Below are 15,346 nucleotides of genomic sequence, written 5' to 3' on the forward strand. Positions count from 1 at the left end.
TAATAATCGGACGGTTGTGATATTTTCACGTGTATGGTATCGGCTGTGATCGGAGGACTGTGTGATGGATTGGATGGTTTTGTTTATACTGAAAGAAGCTGCGGCACGCGTGCGTCACGTGGGGATGTCTTTTTGCGTACGTTTTATTATGGCTATGCCGAGACGTTTGCCAAACAGGGCTTTAGAAGCCCAAATTCTGAAATTTGGAAATGGAAAATAATAATTAATAAATAATAAATAATAAATAAATATAAAAAGGGAAAAGGCAACCATTGAATCAGAGTCGATGGTGAGTAAATGCCTGTGGTTTATTGTATGCTTGGGATGGAAGAGAACATTGAAAAGCTTATTTTATAATCATAACGTTTTTTTTTTAAATAATAAAAAAATCAAAGGAACAATTTTAACGACCCGTGTGAAGCAACAAGGACCGATCTTATCAGGCTGAATACTCCTAGGTGACTGATGGTGAATAGTACGGTAAGAGAAGGGGGTGAAAAAAGCCCCGAGAGTGAAATAGAACATGATACGAGTAGATAAAAGGTCTTAACGTGTGCATGTTAAGGACTTAGAGGCAGTGGTTCGATTATGTAAATTTTGAAAAAAATAGTTCAAAATAGTCTTTGAACCGAACAAAAAATAACGTGTGCTCATTGTCACGGTCATGCTCGTCCAAGGTGTGTTGCCCATGGGCGCATGCCCATAACAAGTCAAACCTTTTATGTCTTTTCTTGTTTTAGTGTTTTACTTCTGTGTATTCTGTATTTCTATGAATTATGACGTTTCGGAAAAATCATGTATAAGACTGACAGACATGAAATGCCTAAAAATGTACTTATAGGGGATATGACTAGATATCAACTTCTCCCTACCAATAGTTATATACTGTGAGCTGTTGTTACTTTCTTGATTGCATATATAACGTCTCTTTCAAAAATTTCTTTTTGCCCTCATTTTTTAAAACTTTCTCTTTAAACCAAGGCTAGAGACTCGAGCATACGTCGCTTGGCCGTAGGCGACGTAAGAACGAATTAGCTTAGCTCACTTGTTGTTGGAAAGTGAGTGTCGCACAATCACAAAGTTCGCTGCCATCAAAATTGTGATTGTGCTTAATATTATTTATAATGATATTTAAATAGGTGATTTTTGAATGACAATTTTGGATGGTAATGACCCAATATTAGAAAAATATTCTTATAATCATGTTGAGATTAAATTTAAATTAGAAAATTAAATTCGTTAGAGATAGAATTGGAGTAAATTAGAATTTACAAGATTAAAAGATAATTAAGTTTTTTAAAACTTTTGCGCGATCAAAACGGCCCGACAATCTCTCTTGCGCGCGCTTTCGCCCTCTCTTCACAACGTTCAGATCAATATCTGGAATCGCTTTCTTCCTCTTTCGCTCCGCGTGGCCTTCCTTCATCTCTCTCACCTTCGCATTCTCATTCTGGAAAAGGTCGTTATCGATTTCTCCGATGAAAGATTCGTATTGCTCTCTCAGAGAGTTGCGTATCTATGTAAAATTTCACTACAGCTCCAGCTACCTCGGGGCAAAGGATCGCAGCGGTTCGACACGGATCCAACTTCGCTGCTCTCACTCTCTTTTTCGCAGGTATACGCTTGGTAGTCCTTTATCTCTGTCGCAATCTCATTCTTGTTCTTGTGTTCTGGTTCTTTTCTCTGTTTCGCTCGAATCGTAATGGCGGATGAATTGCTAGTTTCAATGCGTTGATTTGTAATTATGTTTTTATCGGAAATGGACAGTGAATTTCCAAGTATTCAAAAAGAGAAAAGTAGACTTCAGAAGGATTGGGGAGTTTTCACAGGGACAGCCGGTATAATATTCGTTATATTCGCTCAGGTTTGGCTCTTTGGATGGGATTGCTTAACTTTTCACAGGAACAGCTGGTATAATTATGTTTTTATGTGTAATTATGTTTTTATCATTATAGATAAAGCTTACATGTATGATGTATTGGAATCTTGGAGATATTATGACGAATAGTCAAGAAGTTGGTGGATGATATATAGCGAACTATAGAAAGTAAGCTGAACATACAAACAAAAGGTTTCCATGCCTTACAGTTTGAAATTCTCTAGAATCAACAATGAAGATCACAGTATCGGTATTTTTTGTAACGTGTCTTTATTGCAAGAGACATGACTTGTGAGATCCCAGTCAGACATGACCTATTAGATCCCACGTCAGTTGGAGTGGGGAACAAAATATTTCTTGTAAGGGAAAACTTCTCCCTAATAGAGATGTTTTAAAACCATGAGGCCGATGGCAATACGTAACGGGCCAAAACGAACAATATCTGCTAGCGGTGGACTTGGAATGTTTCATGACCACATTGATAGATAACTATTCGAGGTATGGAAAACACACGATAACATTCCAAACACATAGCAGTGTGCAGTAATGAGTACAAGATCTGAGTAATTCGAGATTATTATTTTTACTATGCCAAAATGCTGTTGACCATATATTATGCATACTGCATTCATATAGCCGTTTCTCGTGGCACAATACTGAGGATTTTAATCTAGTTCCATTCTTATGCAAGGAAGGAAGCATATGTGAGTCAAGGACCATTGCAATTCTTATTTGTTTACACTGGTCTTTAATCTGTTTTGATGCAGTAATGATCATTATTGATTAGAACAAATTTTATAGAATGTTAAACAGACTAACTTTGCTTACATTAATATATATATATATATATATATATATATATATATATATATGTATGTATGTATGTATGTATATGTATATGTATAACTGCATTAAAAAACTTTGTTCATAATTTTTTTCTAAAACAGTCATAAATCTTTTAAATAACGAGAGCCTTTTTCTTGAGAAAATGATTGGGCCCTCAACTCTTAATACATGGTTTGTGTGTGCGTTTGAAATTTTTGATAGAGAGAAGGCCATCCACGCTTAATGCATGAGGATAGGGCATAGGAAACAACAATATGTATTTTAAGTTTCATTGGTACATTTTCGTTACTTCAAAATTGTCAGTGAACTCGTTCATAAATTCAGTTCTTGAAGTGGCGTAAATAATTCATATCCTGTACCTTTGTTCATCATTTGTTTGATGGTAGTTGATAGTAGGGATGATCCTTTGGCTCTCCTACCAAATTAATGGACCTATGAGAACTTTTGCTCATGAATTTATTGTCGGTTATTTGAAATTATGTTTCCTAATCAATGGTCCATGAATTGCTAAGTTTTCAAGAGAACAAAGTGGACTCAGAGAAGGATTGGGAAGTTCTTAAAGGATTACCAGGTATGAAGTTAATTCTTCTCCACCCTGTATTATTATAAGTTTTATGTTCGATACTTAAATTTATGTACAGTTCTCACGGACTCCACACATCTGTCGAGAGCACTTATATTATGTTTGGCCCATAACTTATCTATCAAAATTTTGGTGCTACCAACACTTACCAAATATGAGATGGTTAGTTGATGAGTATTAGCTGCTACTTTCTGCATGACCCCATTGCTTGTGTGCTTTTTGAGTGGTTGCTGTTGAAGTGTTGATATAGTTAAATCTACCACAACACGACTCTGATATCATGTTAAATCATCAATAAACCAAAAACCTAAGTCGATAGATTGCAGTAGATTTAGTAGTTAAAATCTTCAAAATGAGAGCATTTTGATGGATCAATTACACCCTAGTTATGTTGTAGGCTTTGTCATATGAGAAAGAGAATTGTGTCCAATGCAGTTGTCAATAAGTTGGCTTATTCTTCTGCAGAGTATAATTTTAGGTAATGTGTACATTTGTTCTGCCAAGGACAAAATAAGTTGAGAGTTTTAGATGTCAAAGTAAAGCATTAAAAGGAAAATGACCATTTTTTTTACGTGACAGCATATGTATAATTGAGAATGTTAGTAGATGAAGAACTAAGAATAGAACCAAACCCCCCCTCCCAATGCTCTCCCCTCCCTCCTCTATTCTCCTACCCCCAACCCTTAACCTTCATCCAGTTTGTTTCTTATTGGATTTTGCTTTAGAGTTGAGCATCATCTTCTAGTTTCATCTTTCTCAAGTTGGTTCGTTCTTTTTGGATTTCATAATCACTTTCTTAAAGTGCTCAAGTCTTTTTTATTATTATTCTTATTGTATTCATTAGACATACATACAGATACATATATATATATATATATATATATATATATATATATATATATAGTTACGGTCAGCAGGGAAAGTAATTGTAGTATTTTCTGGAAGAGCAAAAAAGGAATGGTACTTTAGTACTTTTTTCATCAAGATTCAATGGATTTAGTTTTTATTATTATTATCTTTTGCAATAGTTGGAGTATTCTTTTGCACAGACTTGGAAAAGTCTTTAGAATGGTAGATTCTCCAAACAGTTGAGAGGGGATAATGGATTCTTAATAGTTCATAAAATGTCTAACAAGCTTGGTTGGTATTCAGATTTTTGTTTATCCCATGAAGGTGTTAAGAAAAACATTTTGGTTCCAGTTGGGATTCAAAAAAGAGGCTGGATTATTTTTTGGGAAATGTTAGATGAATTCTAAGAAAAATCTAAAAATCTAGTGAATTTTTGCATGATGATTGAAGATGTATTTAAGGCACTTCTTCACAGCAATGGCTGCGATGGATTTTGCTTTCCCCTCGGCCTTTTCATCTTCGTTGGGAAGCAAGATGGAGGTTTCCACTTACTGTTTTTGAATAATAATAACAATAATAAAAAAGAGTAGGAGGTGATGATTCTAGACTTTGAGGAAGTTTTTGTATATTTCTGAAATTTTGGATATTGGTAGAGAACTAGAATAACCATTGACATGTTAGATGGCTTGTAATTTTATTGTATATGATTATATAGTGAAGACAAAATATATAACGAAGGCAATGTAGTTGGTGGCCTTTAGTTTTCAAGAAAACAACTTTTTATAATCATTTTAGCAAACTATCTGAGTGTCTACCAATATAATTCACAAAAATTGCAACAGGTTGTTATTAATTATTATCCTTATAGAGGAGTGTCAAGTCCCCAAGGCCAGAAAAACAAAGCATGTTTGTCTTATTGTCTGAATAACACAAAGGGTAGACAAGAAACAGAAACATCATCAAATATTTTAACTCCTTGTCGCTAAAGGTTTGCCTCTTTCTCTGGTATGTTTGCTTCATCCATTTTGCCAAGTTCTTGATTTTTTAATGTCCATTTAAAGCAGTAGAAAATTAGCATGCTTTCTTTAAGTTGCAGGCTGTTTATGTCTATACTAATTGAATACCGATGGTTGGCAACTTTATATATATATATATACACATGACAATAGCTGTGTCGTAGACAATGGAGTTGGAAGCTTTCGTTGGGTATAAGGAGGTATGTCGGCCACTTTTTGCATTCCTTAAAGTATATTCTTAAGCTAACTGTCTTTAGTAAGTGGCATAAAAAATTGTTTATATTCATACACAATTTGAAGTACTATCTAACTGCATGCGAAAAGAGAATTGCTTAGATATTCTCCCATAGAAAATTTTAGAATTTGTGAATGACGTTTTAGTTAGTCGTAGATTATCTTAATTTTAGTATGAAATACCTCCTTACGCTTGAATTTATGGACCCTTAATTCTATTTTCATGCCTCTTTTGTGAAGTAAACATTAGTGTCATAATTTGCTTCGGGATGTTCCTTTTTATCGACTTAGAATAAGATGCTAGCTTGTTTAATGCCCGAAAGATTAAACTTAGTGGAAGTGGTATAAGCATTACAAGTGGGTTTGTATCTTAAAAGACAGGATGAATTCAAGACAGGGTCATATATTTTTGGCTCGTAAATTTGAAAAAATTGAAATAATTTAAGCGTTCAAACGTGATGCTATAAGATTACATAGCAATATAGATAATGTATAATAAATAATACATAAGGATAATAATCTACGTTACAATAATAAGAAAGGATATATATAGAATTTTGTTTATTAGTTATTTTGAAACACTTATAGTCATTTTAATATAATTTTCTTTTATATTTCTAATTTTGATCCTACCTTTACTATAGGTTGGCCTTTGACACTAACTATTCATTAAATTTTTATAGATAGAAACCAGATTTTTTTAAAAAAAAAAAAAAAAATACATATATATATATATATATATATCACTAACTATTCATTAAATTTTTATAGATAGAAACCAGATTTTTTTTAAAAAAAAAATATATATATATATATATATATATATATATATATATATGTATGTATGTATGTATGTATGTATGTATGTATGTGTGTATATATATATGTATGTATGTATGTGTGTGTTTTTTTTAAAAAAATTGAGTGGTTAGATGAACCTTAACTATTTTTTTCAGAGGAAAAAATAAAGAAATAAATTCTTATAACGGCGGTGTATGCGTATGTGGCCTTTGATATTGACTATTTTTCTGATATTACTTCAAGAATATTTATTGTCTACGACTAAATTCATTTCTTTTTAGAAATGTAAGCCATTTAATATAGATATATACGACCTATTTTTTGTATGACTTTTAAAAAAAAAATTAAGGAAAAAAAATATTTATAGGTTGCTTGAAATTAATTAAATAATCAGTTTTTTTTTTTTTTTTTTACATTATAAAATTGTAAATTCTCTTAATTTTTACTTTTGATTCTTCACTAATTTAACCAAAAAATAGTTGATCATTAATTAATTATTCAATAACAGTTTATCTAGAAGAGCTTATTAGAATGAAAGATTAAAATATTTTTTTGGAATGTTATTTATCTAATTTTTGTGTAATTTCATGAAATTAAAAATTTAGGATTATTTTCCATAAATAAATAACCATTATCTCTATTATATTTTTAAGTGGAAAAAAAGAAAGTGTGTAGAATATTAGTTAGTAGATTAGGTGGAATAAATAGTTGTTCCTTCCTCACTATCATGAATGGGGAAGTAAAAGATTCAAATTCATAAAAATAATTAAAAGTATAGATAGTTGGTGGCCAATTTGGTGGGTTTTAGTCTTCAAGAATCAAGGATTAGCCTCTTGCTTTAGTGGGAAGGTAAGTACGAAGACAAGGATTCCTCTTCACTTCCTTGTAATTACATTTATAGTCTAAAAAATAATAAAATAATAATTATAAAGTGGCAGCTTCTTCATCATGTCGAATATCTAATCTCTTTATCTTTTATCATAGAAAACTACTTGAAGCAAAATATTGGACTATCAAATGGTATTGAGCAATTACAAAGAGGACGATATCTACTAGCAATGGACTTTGATAGTTACAAATGGTATCAAAGTCAAATATTAAACGGTGTGCGAGTGAGAATGTTGAACCTCGAAGGAGGTAGATATTGAGCGGTGTGCCAGTGAGGACATGCTAAGCCTCGAAGGAGTGGACATTGGGTAGTGGTCAGTGAGTACGTTGGGTCCCGAATATGAGTGGATTGTGAGATTTCACATCGGTTGGACAAGGGAACGAAACATATTGAGACAAAGAGGGGTGGATTGTGTGAGATCCCACGTCAATTGGACAAGGGAACGAAACATTGTGAGGCGGTGAGACCACACATCGGTTGGAGAAGGGAACGAAACATTATTTGTAAAGATGTGGACATCTCTCCCTAATAGATACGTTCCTTAAGCTCGAAAGAAAAAAACTTAAAAAGACAAGACCGGCTACGGTCAGGGATGAGTTTGAACCTATTCAAATTTTAATTTTAATCACTCAAAAAAGGAAAATTTTGAAAATTTTTCTACATTGTACAAATTTCTTTAAATTTAAAAAAAGAAAAAAACAAAAAAAACATAGCCCAAATTGCTATATACCAAATTATTTCTCCAGTTTTGACCGGTGAAACCCTCGAACTCCAAAGCTAATCAGCCACCGTACTTGGACCAATTCCACTCGGCGTCAGCCGTGCAAACGACCTCTCACCGCGGTCTTCATGCACCGGAGATCGGCCAGTTCCGGCAACCCTTCCGACGACCTGCGCCGGCACCGAAAACGTCCGCTGAAGGAAATTCCTCCACCGGCCATTTTCTCCGATTCCACCCCGATATCCCCGTCGCAAACTCTGCTCTCTCGGCAACTCCGCCCAGCTTCTGGTCCGGTTCAACGTCGAGTTCATCAGCTGACTCCGGACCGCATCTGGCAACCGCAGAGTGAATCGATCATGACCGGTCGAGTTAGACCGCTGAAATATTCCACTCAACCGCCATCCCAACGACCTCGACCGTGTTGGGGTGCTCCGGATCGGCACCGGACTCGGGTTCGTCACATTTGCCTCTACTGTCGCTTCTTCCCCGGCACGGAGATCGTCAACCACCGGAATGGATACATGGTTCGGCGACGGAGATGGCGACGGAGACGGTACGCTACCGGTTCGTTCTGAGCCGGCGGCCGGATCGAAGTTAATCGTCGACAATGTTACGTCGCCGGGTTTAGGACAGAGATTAGCTCTGCAAACAGGGCAAGTCGAGTGCGAAACTAACCAAGCATCAACACAAACAGAGTGAAAAACATGGCTACACTTCGGAATCAAACGCAGCCGATCACTATTTTCAAATTCATTCAAGCAAACGGCGCATTCCAGTGAGCTTTTTCCGATCTTCAGCCCTTTCACCGTCGAGTACACAAAAGTCGGAAATGTCGCGATGAACGCCGGATCCAATCCACGCACCGGCCTCCACGGCAAGCCTCCACCGCCGCCACCGCCACCGCCTTCTCTCCCATCGAATCCAAATCCTGAACCTCTTCCAAATCGCCGCTCTCTGCAGCGGCGCGTGTAGACAGAGACGATGCCAAGGACGAAGAAGGCGGATATTAACGCAACAAATGCGATCGCCATATTTTTACTGATCTCCGGCTCCGACGATACCGGTATCGTTCCAGCTCCCGTCTCCTGCGCGGCGGCGGCGGCGGCGTGCAGTAACAGAAGCAACAATAATCGGCAAGCGACACCGTGATTCCTCTTCCTGATTACCATCACTGGAATCATCAATAGTCAATGGAGCAGAAATTGAAAATAATTCCGGCGATAAAAGTTCAAATTCCCTTCAAAATTGCTCAAAAAATAGAGCAACAATGGGAAGAACCATAAATTTCAGTGGCGCTCGAGTTGACTTGAGCTTGAGAGAGAGAAATCAATCTGGTTTGACAGCCATTAGAAGAGATTCCGATGGTGGCCACGTATGATATTATCTAATTATCTTTAATTTAAATTATTAAATTGATTAATTTCTTAATTAGTCCATCCAAATAAATATATTTTTTTTTAAATGACGTTAATAAAAATATTTAATCCCTTAAGAAAATTGCCCGCATTTAAAACTATAAGTTTCCTATGATAAGTTGACCTTCCCCCCTTTATTTTTCTTCTCATTATTTATTTATTGTTTTGTCACTAATAATTAAATAAGGATTAAATTTGTTATTTTAAAAATTCAATAAATTAAAAAAATATATTTAAAATTTTAAAGTAAGAAGGTATTTTGTTTGTTTATAATTTAAAGCCTAATTTCATTTTGTTTGTTAATTTATATTTATATATTATGTTATTATTGTATGATTTTTTTTAATGATAATTATTGTTCTCGAGTTGACAAAATTTTATATTTAATTTTAAAATTTTTGAAAGTGATTTGAAGGTTAAAATAGCAAGAAAATAATTATTCAATTTTTATTTTATTTTATTTTGTTTAAATGCATTTGTCGACTAAAGATGGGTCATAGTTTTCATTATTCAAACTCATTTATCTCTAATTTTATTTAAATATTTGGATAGAAATTGCTTTTCAATTTCATCTAGTATGACTTTATAATTAGTTTTTTTTTTAAAATATATAAATATATAACATAGTTTTTGAAAGATAAATGCTAATAATATTTTTTTATTTTTTTAATTAAACGGTCTAAATTATTAAATTTATTTTTTTGTTTAAAATTTAAGCTTTTCAATGGAATTAAATCAAATTTTTAGTCTTTTATGTATTAAATTAAAACCATTAATTTTCATCGTATTTTTTTATTATATGAAATAAAACAGGTTTATTACCTTATGTGATGAAAATTTCACGTCGGCTAACTTAGAGAATGATCATGGGTTTATAAACAAATAATACTCTCTCCATTGATATGAGGTCTTTTGAGAAATTCGACTAATTTAGGGAATGATCATACTATTATGGAGAATCGTGTTCGTCTAACACGTTCCTTAGCAAGTAATCCAGTATAGTTACTAAAATATAATTTGCAAGCATCATAATACAAACAAAAATGGATAAAGATTTATAGAATAATAAACTGAAATTATTTTATTAAATCAAATTTCAAATTCAATTACTCAACAAAACACGAGTTATCCTTTTCGCCGTCCAACGACAATTACTGCTCATCCATCGGGTCGTAGCTTGAAAGGGAAGTTGACTGACGACATGTCGTTCTCCTCTTTTTAGAAGGCTGACTTTGTAAATTCAGTGTTTTTGGTATAGTTTTAAAAGACACAAATATTTTTAATTTTTTTTAATCTCAATTAAATAGTTTAGTTTTTTATTTTTTTAAAATAAAGTTAAGTTATATTTTTAAATAGGTGAATTATATTTAAAAAAACTAGTTTCAATTAATCAATAAAAAATATTTAACCTAGGCAATAATACACACATTTTAGATGACCGGTAAATTTTTTATATTTAAATTTTATATAATTTTAGTTATTAAGGTAGCGTGTATTATGGATAAATACGACCTTTTTAAACCGTAATAAAAAAAATCTGATAACCCAATTCAACCCGACCCGTAAAATAGAGAATTAGGTTGTTCGGGTCACTAAATTTGGGTTGGTTCAAAAGATTTCTCCGATCCAATTCGTTGGAGTGTTACTCTCCGATTTAAAGAAAAAAGAATTTTTTAATAAAAAATAATAATATAAATGTAAGTTGGAATGATTACTGAAATGGCCAACCAATCATTGGAAGCTATAAATAATGTTTATTTTATTATATTTTTAGTTTAAGATTGTTGAAGGGAAGATTCGTGCTGGGCAGAACCGGATGGGTTGACCAAATTAAAATTTAAATATTTTGTATTTATATTAACTGTCTACTTATCTGCCACGTCACAGCCCTATATATATATATATATATAATATGGATTATTTATTAGTCCGGTCGTGTCGGGTTTCATTGAATCGCAATATATTACCAGAACCGTTCAATTTTCTTTTTTTCAAATAAAAAAACTATTGTATTTAAAAAATATAAATTTTTATTATTATTATATGGATGAAAAATTATAATGGTTTGTTTTAAAATATTCAAAATTTTTAAATATTGCATTAATACCCTTAATTTTTTAAAATGACATTGTTGTTATTATACGAACGAAAATCGTTTATTTACATTATTTTAAAATTTATATAAATTGGACGAATATAAATTTAATAAATTTTAATTACACAATTTTTGTTGCAATTATTTTGAAATGGGAAAAATCAATTTGTAAATAATTTGTAATAATATAAAAAAAAATCATTTCTCCAAACTAATTTTAAATAATATAATTTCGAATATCTATAGTTTTTAACCTATTTTTTTAAAAAAAAAATAAAGTTTTTTTTTTATCATAATTAAAAAAAAACAAAACAAAAGAGAGTTGGGCCGTATAGGGCCGTCGCGCCGAAAAATCCATAAAACTCAAATAAACAGTAGAGGAACCAGTATTTCTTCAACCCGCCCAAGAACGCCATACGCTCTCATTCAAAGTGGCGCCATAACGGCTACATCAGAGAAGCCATGAGTTTCGATTTAAGTAGCTCTTGAAAGGAGTTGGCGGAACTCTGTTTGAATTCTTTTGATTCCAAATAGGTTTTCTTTTTCATGTTTTTCAGATTTCAAAGACACCTGCGTTCGCGTTCTGGAGTTTTTTTTATTTCTAGGGTTTGTGCAATTTGGAATTTTTGAAGATCGCTAGGGTTTACAGGATTCGGTGATGGATCTTCCTTCGGAAGTTGAGAATTACATCAAGGAAACAATAGATCATGCATTAGGTCTCCCTGTGTCAGTGGAGACGCTGGAGTTGAAGCTTCGTGTCTCTCAGGATTCTCAGAGGCGACTTGCTCATCATTGCGATGCTCTACAGTCCAAAATCAAAGAGAAAGAACAGTTGATTGAGCGCAGTAGGGTCCGTATGTGTTGTTGATTCATTATTCTTCATTTCCATTTCAAGTTTTTCGTTTTTCTTACGACATGGGTTTCATTTCGCTGTTGATAGGCTGAAGCGACAATGAACGCTCAAGCTTTGAAGAAATTTGTGGATGAGAACCGTAAACTGGCTACCGAATGCTTATATCTTTCGGGTCAATGTGAGAAATGGGAGAGAGAGTGCTCTTTATATGATCATGACCGAGATGCATTGATGGAGTTCGGGAACGAGGCTGATCAGCGTGCAAGGGAGGCTGAGAATCGTGTTCGTGAATTGGAGGAGGAGGTTAGACGGTTATCAGATGAACTGCAGTTCTTTAAACATGAACACGAGATGAAAAAGGTAATAGCATCTCCTCTGAAGCACTCGTGTGTTGTTAGTTTATTTACGCAAATGGCACAATGAATTGGCATTTTTTAGATAATTGGTGAGAATTTCTAAATTTCTGTACTCGAAAGAACGTTAAGTGCAACCAAGGACTATCTGCAGTATCGTCCGTATCAAACTGGAAATTCGGATTAAGTAAAAGTGAGATGTGTAAATTTCCATTTCTGGGGAGTGCAGTGCAGCTCCTATTTGTGTGAATATAATACCTGTGGGATGTAGTTGCGTGTGTAAGATCGCATTCTAGTTTGTTTGGATATTTACAGGATTAATTGGTGGGCTTCCATTTTTAGATCGAGTGCTATGCTAAAATATTTTTGAACACCTGGGCTATCGTTTGCAATGTTTAGTCCCCCCTTTGATTGTCTTTTTAGTTGAAGGGTCATTGTCATATAGTAATGATGTTGTGACTTGAATGCTTTAATTAGTGGAATTGATATTAGGTAACTGTTTAAGGTGCTCGATGTCATTCTTTTTTATGAACGAAGCATTACAAAATGTCTATAGTTGTAAATAATGGTCTTATTTGAGCTCAGAAATTGTTGTTTAGTTATTTCATTGAAAATCAACTACTTTGTTGGTTAGTATTTATGTCAGTTGACAGTGATTGACTGTAGGATTGGTGAAATGTGATAGCTGTTCTTAGTTTAGGAATTATATATTCAATTTCCTAACAAATTTTACTTGTTCCTTTTCACCTCCCTATATTGTCCGAACTTTTGAGTTGAACCAGCAAATCAGGATAAAGTTCTTCCATTTTTTGAAGTTAAAATTGATAAATGTGCATGTTTTACAATGATTCAGGTTGATTCGTCTTCTGATGGTAGAGATTTGGAGGATAACTTACTCGAGTTGGTTTTACCAACATGTAATTGTTATGATCGAGTTAAATCTGCTCATGCATTTTTAGAAACAAGCATTGATCAAGATTCAAGCCAAAAGCTTATGAAAATGTGGAACTGGTGAGACTTTCTTTGATGATTTTTTTGTTTATTTCATTATGATGCAACATTACACCCAATAACTTATGGAACTGCAAAGAAATAATGGTAGAAGACAGAAAATGCAACTTAATATTAACCTTCTTTAGGTGTTTAGGTTGTAATTCTGTTAATCTATGTTGAAAATTTTCTCCTAGCTTAAAGCCTTCAACTCAAAAGACTCTATCACTAGCTGCATATGTGAAGGCCGTCGAGAAGGATTGCGAACATCTGAGGGTAAATCTACAAAGAGCTGAAGAAGAGGTGAGCGACGGCCTTTTTTCGGGAATGTTGCCTTTTTTATGTGTTTTGAAACCTTATTTGGCCCCATTAGTAGCGTGCTTATTCTAGTTATGCAGGTGAAATTGTTGTATGAAGATAATATGCTTCTTGACAAGGAGAACAAGAAGTTGCTGAAACGGTACCAGGAAGATAAAACCCAACATTCAGGTGATAAGCAGGCCAACAGTGAGTCTGCCGCCAAGGTGAGTCTCATTTATATTGTGTACTCGGAAGCTGTACTTTTCTGTTATCCTGTGGATGTTCATCAAAGATGAAACCTCTCCCTGACATACTCGTTTTGAAACCTTGAGGGGAAGTCTAGAAAGAAAAGCCTAAAGAGAACAATATATGTTAGTAGTGGGACAATTGGTATTAAAACCAGGCATCGGGTGGTGTGTCAGCAAGGACGCTGGGCCTCAAGGGGGTGGATTGTGGGATCCCACGTTGGTTGGAGAGGGGAACAAAGCATTCCTTACAAGGGATGTGGAAACCTCTCCCTAACTGATGCGTTTTAAAACCTTGAGGAGGGGAAGCCTAAAAGGGAAAACCCAGAAGGGAAAATCCAAAGAGGATAATATCTATAAGCGGTGGGTTTGAAGTTGGGCTATTACAACTTATTTATAACTTAATAAGTGTTATTAAATATTATAAGCTTGTTTTTGAAACTAACAACAAATGACAAATTTGATAACTACGTGTTTTTTAGTTTTTGAAAATTGTGCTCGTTTTATTTGTTACCGGTTGTTTTTAATCAAGATGTAACATCATCTTTGCCCTCTTATGCAGTCAAATAAGCGAAAATCATGCCCGAAAATCAGTATTCCGATTGAAGAAAAGAATATTATTAATGAGGCTGATTCTACCCGACAACCTCTTTCACCTTTGCAACATAACTCACCCGACTCGAGAACACGGAAGAAGTAGTTGCAACCCAAGAATAACACAGGTTATCCCCCCTCCATTTTCAAGCATAGACTGAGCTAACATAGCAAAATTTGAATATAGATACACTATAACATAATCTAGAGAGGTGTTGAGCTCTTCTAAATGAAAGAGCCTTTCTTTCACTTCTGTGTTTCCTTTGCTGCCCAATGTTATCAAGGAAACTCTCGTCTTGGTTTCGTGCCAATGTAGCTGAATTCTTGTTGTTCCTCGTCTGATTCCAAATGATACTTAGGCTTTGGATAAAATGTTGTAGCCATTTTGAAACTTATTTGAATGCCCATACATCATAGTTAGGAAGTTAAAAAGGTATAAAATATTTGGACAAGCGTGACGTGACGTGACCTTATTGTTAGGATGCTATTTCAGTGCATGGTCATGGTCACGGTCAAGTTCTTCAGGTATGTGTCAGTACTACTCTGGGCCTACGTTTTTCAGGAATTAGATGATTGTTGGTGAAATAACGTATGTGATAATACGAATTAGAGTAATTGCCAAATTGGCATGCGAAATCGAGAGAAGAAAATATCTGGAAAAATATAAATTTAATTTTACTGTT

At 34.0% G+C, this 15,346-nt stretch overlaps 2 protein-coding genes across 2 annotated transcripts; one reads left to right on the plus strand and one right to left on the minus strand.

Moving 5' to 3' along the window:
- Positions 1-7,774: 7,774 nt before the first annotated feature.
- Positions 7,775-9,175, minus strand: LOC111476502 (RING-H2 finger protein ATL11-like). Its single transcript, XM_023120182.1, has one exon. The coding sequence runs from the start codon at positions 8,997-8,999 to the stop codon at positions 7,875-7,877; it is 1,125 nt and encodes a 374-aa protein (XP_022975950.1). The 5' UTR covers positions 9,000-9,175; the 3' UTR covers positions 7,775-7,874.
- Positions 9,176-11,699: 2,524 nt separating this feature from the next.
- LOC111476798 (centriolin) lies at positions 11,700-15,058 on the plus strand. The gene is made up of 6 exons (XM_023120609.1): positions 11,700-12,178; positions 12,269-12,541; positions 13,388-13,545; positions 13,722-13,827; positions 13,923-14,048; positions 14,632-15,058. Exons 1-6 carry the CDS (start codon positions 11,987-11,989, stop codon positions 14,767-14,769), a joined length of 993 nt encoding a protein of 330 aa, XP_022976377.1. The 5' UTR covers positions 11,700-11,986; the 3' UTR covers positions 14,770-15,058.
- Positions 15,059-15,346: the final 288 nt, after the last annotated feature.

This window comes from Cucurbita maxima, unplaced genomic scaffold (assembly GCF_002738345.1).
Source record: "Cucurbita maxima cultivar Rimu unplaced genomic scaffold, Cmax_1.0 Cma_Scf00003, whole genome shotgun sequence".
NCBI classification, from domain to species: domain Eukaryota; kingdom Viridiplantae; phylum Streptophyta; class Magnoliopsida; order Cucurbitales; family Cucurbitaceae; genus Cucurbita; species Cucurbita maxima.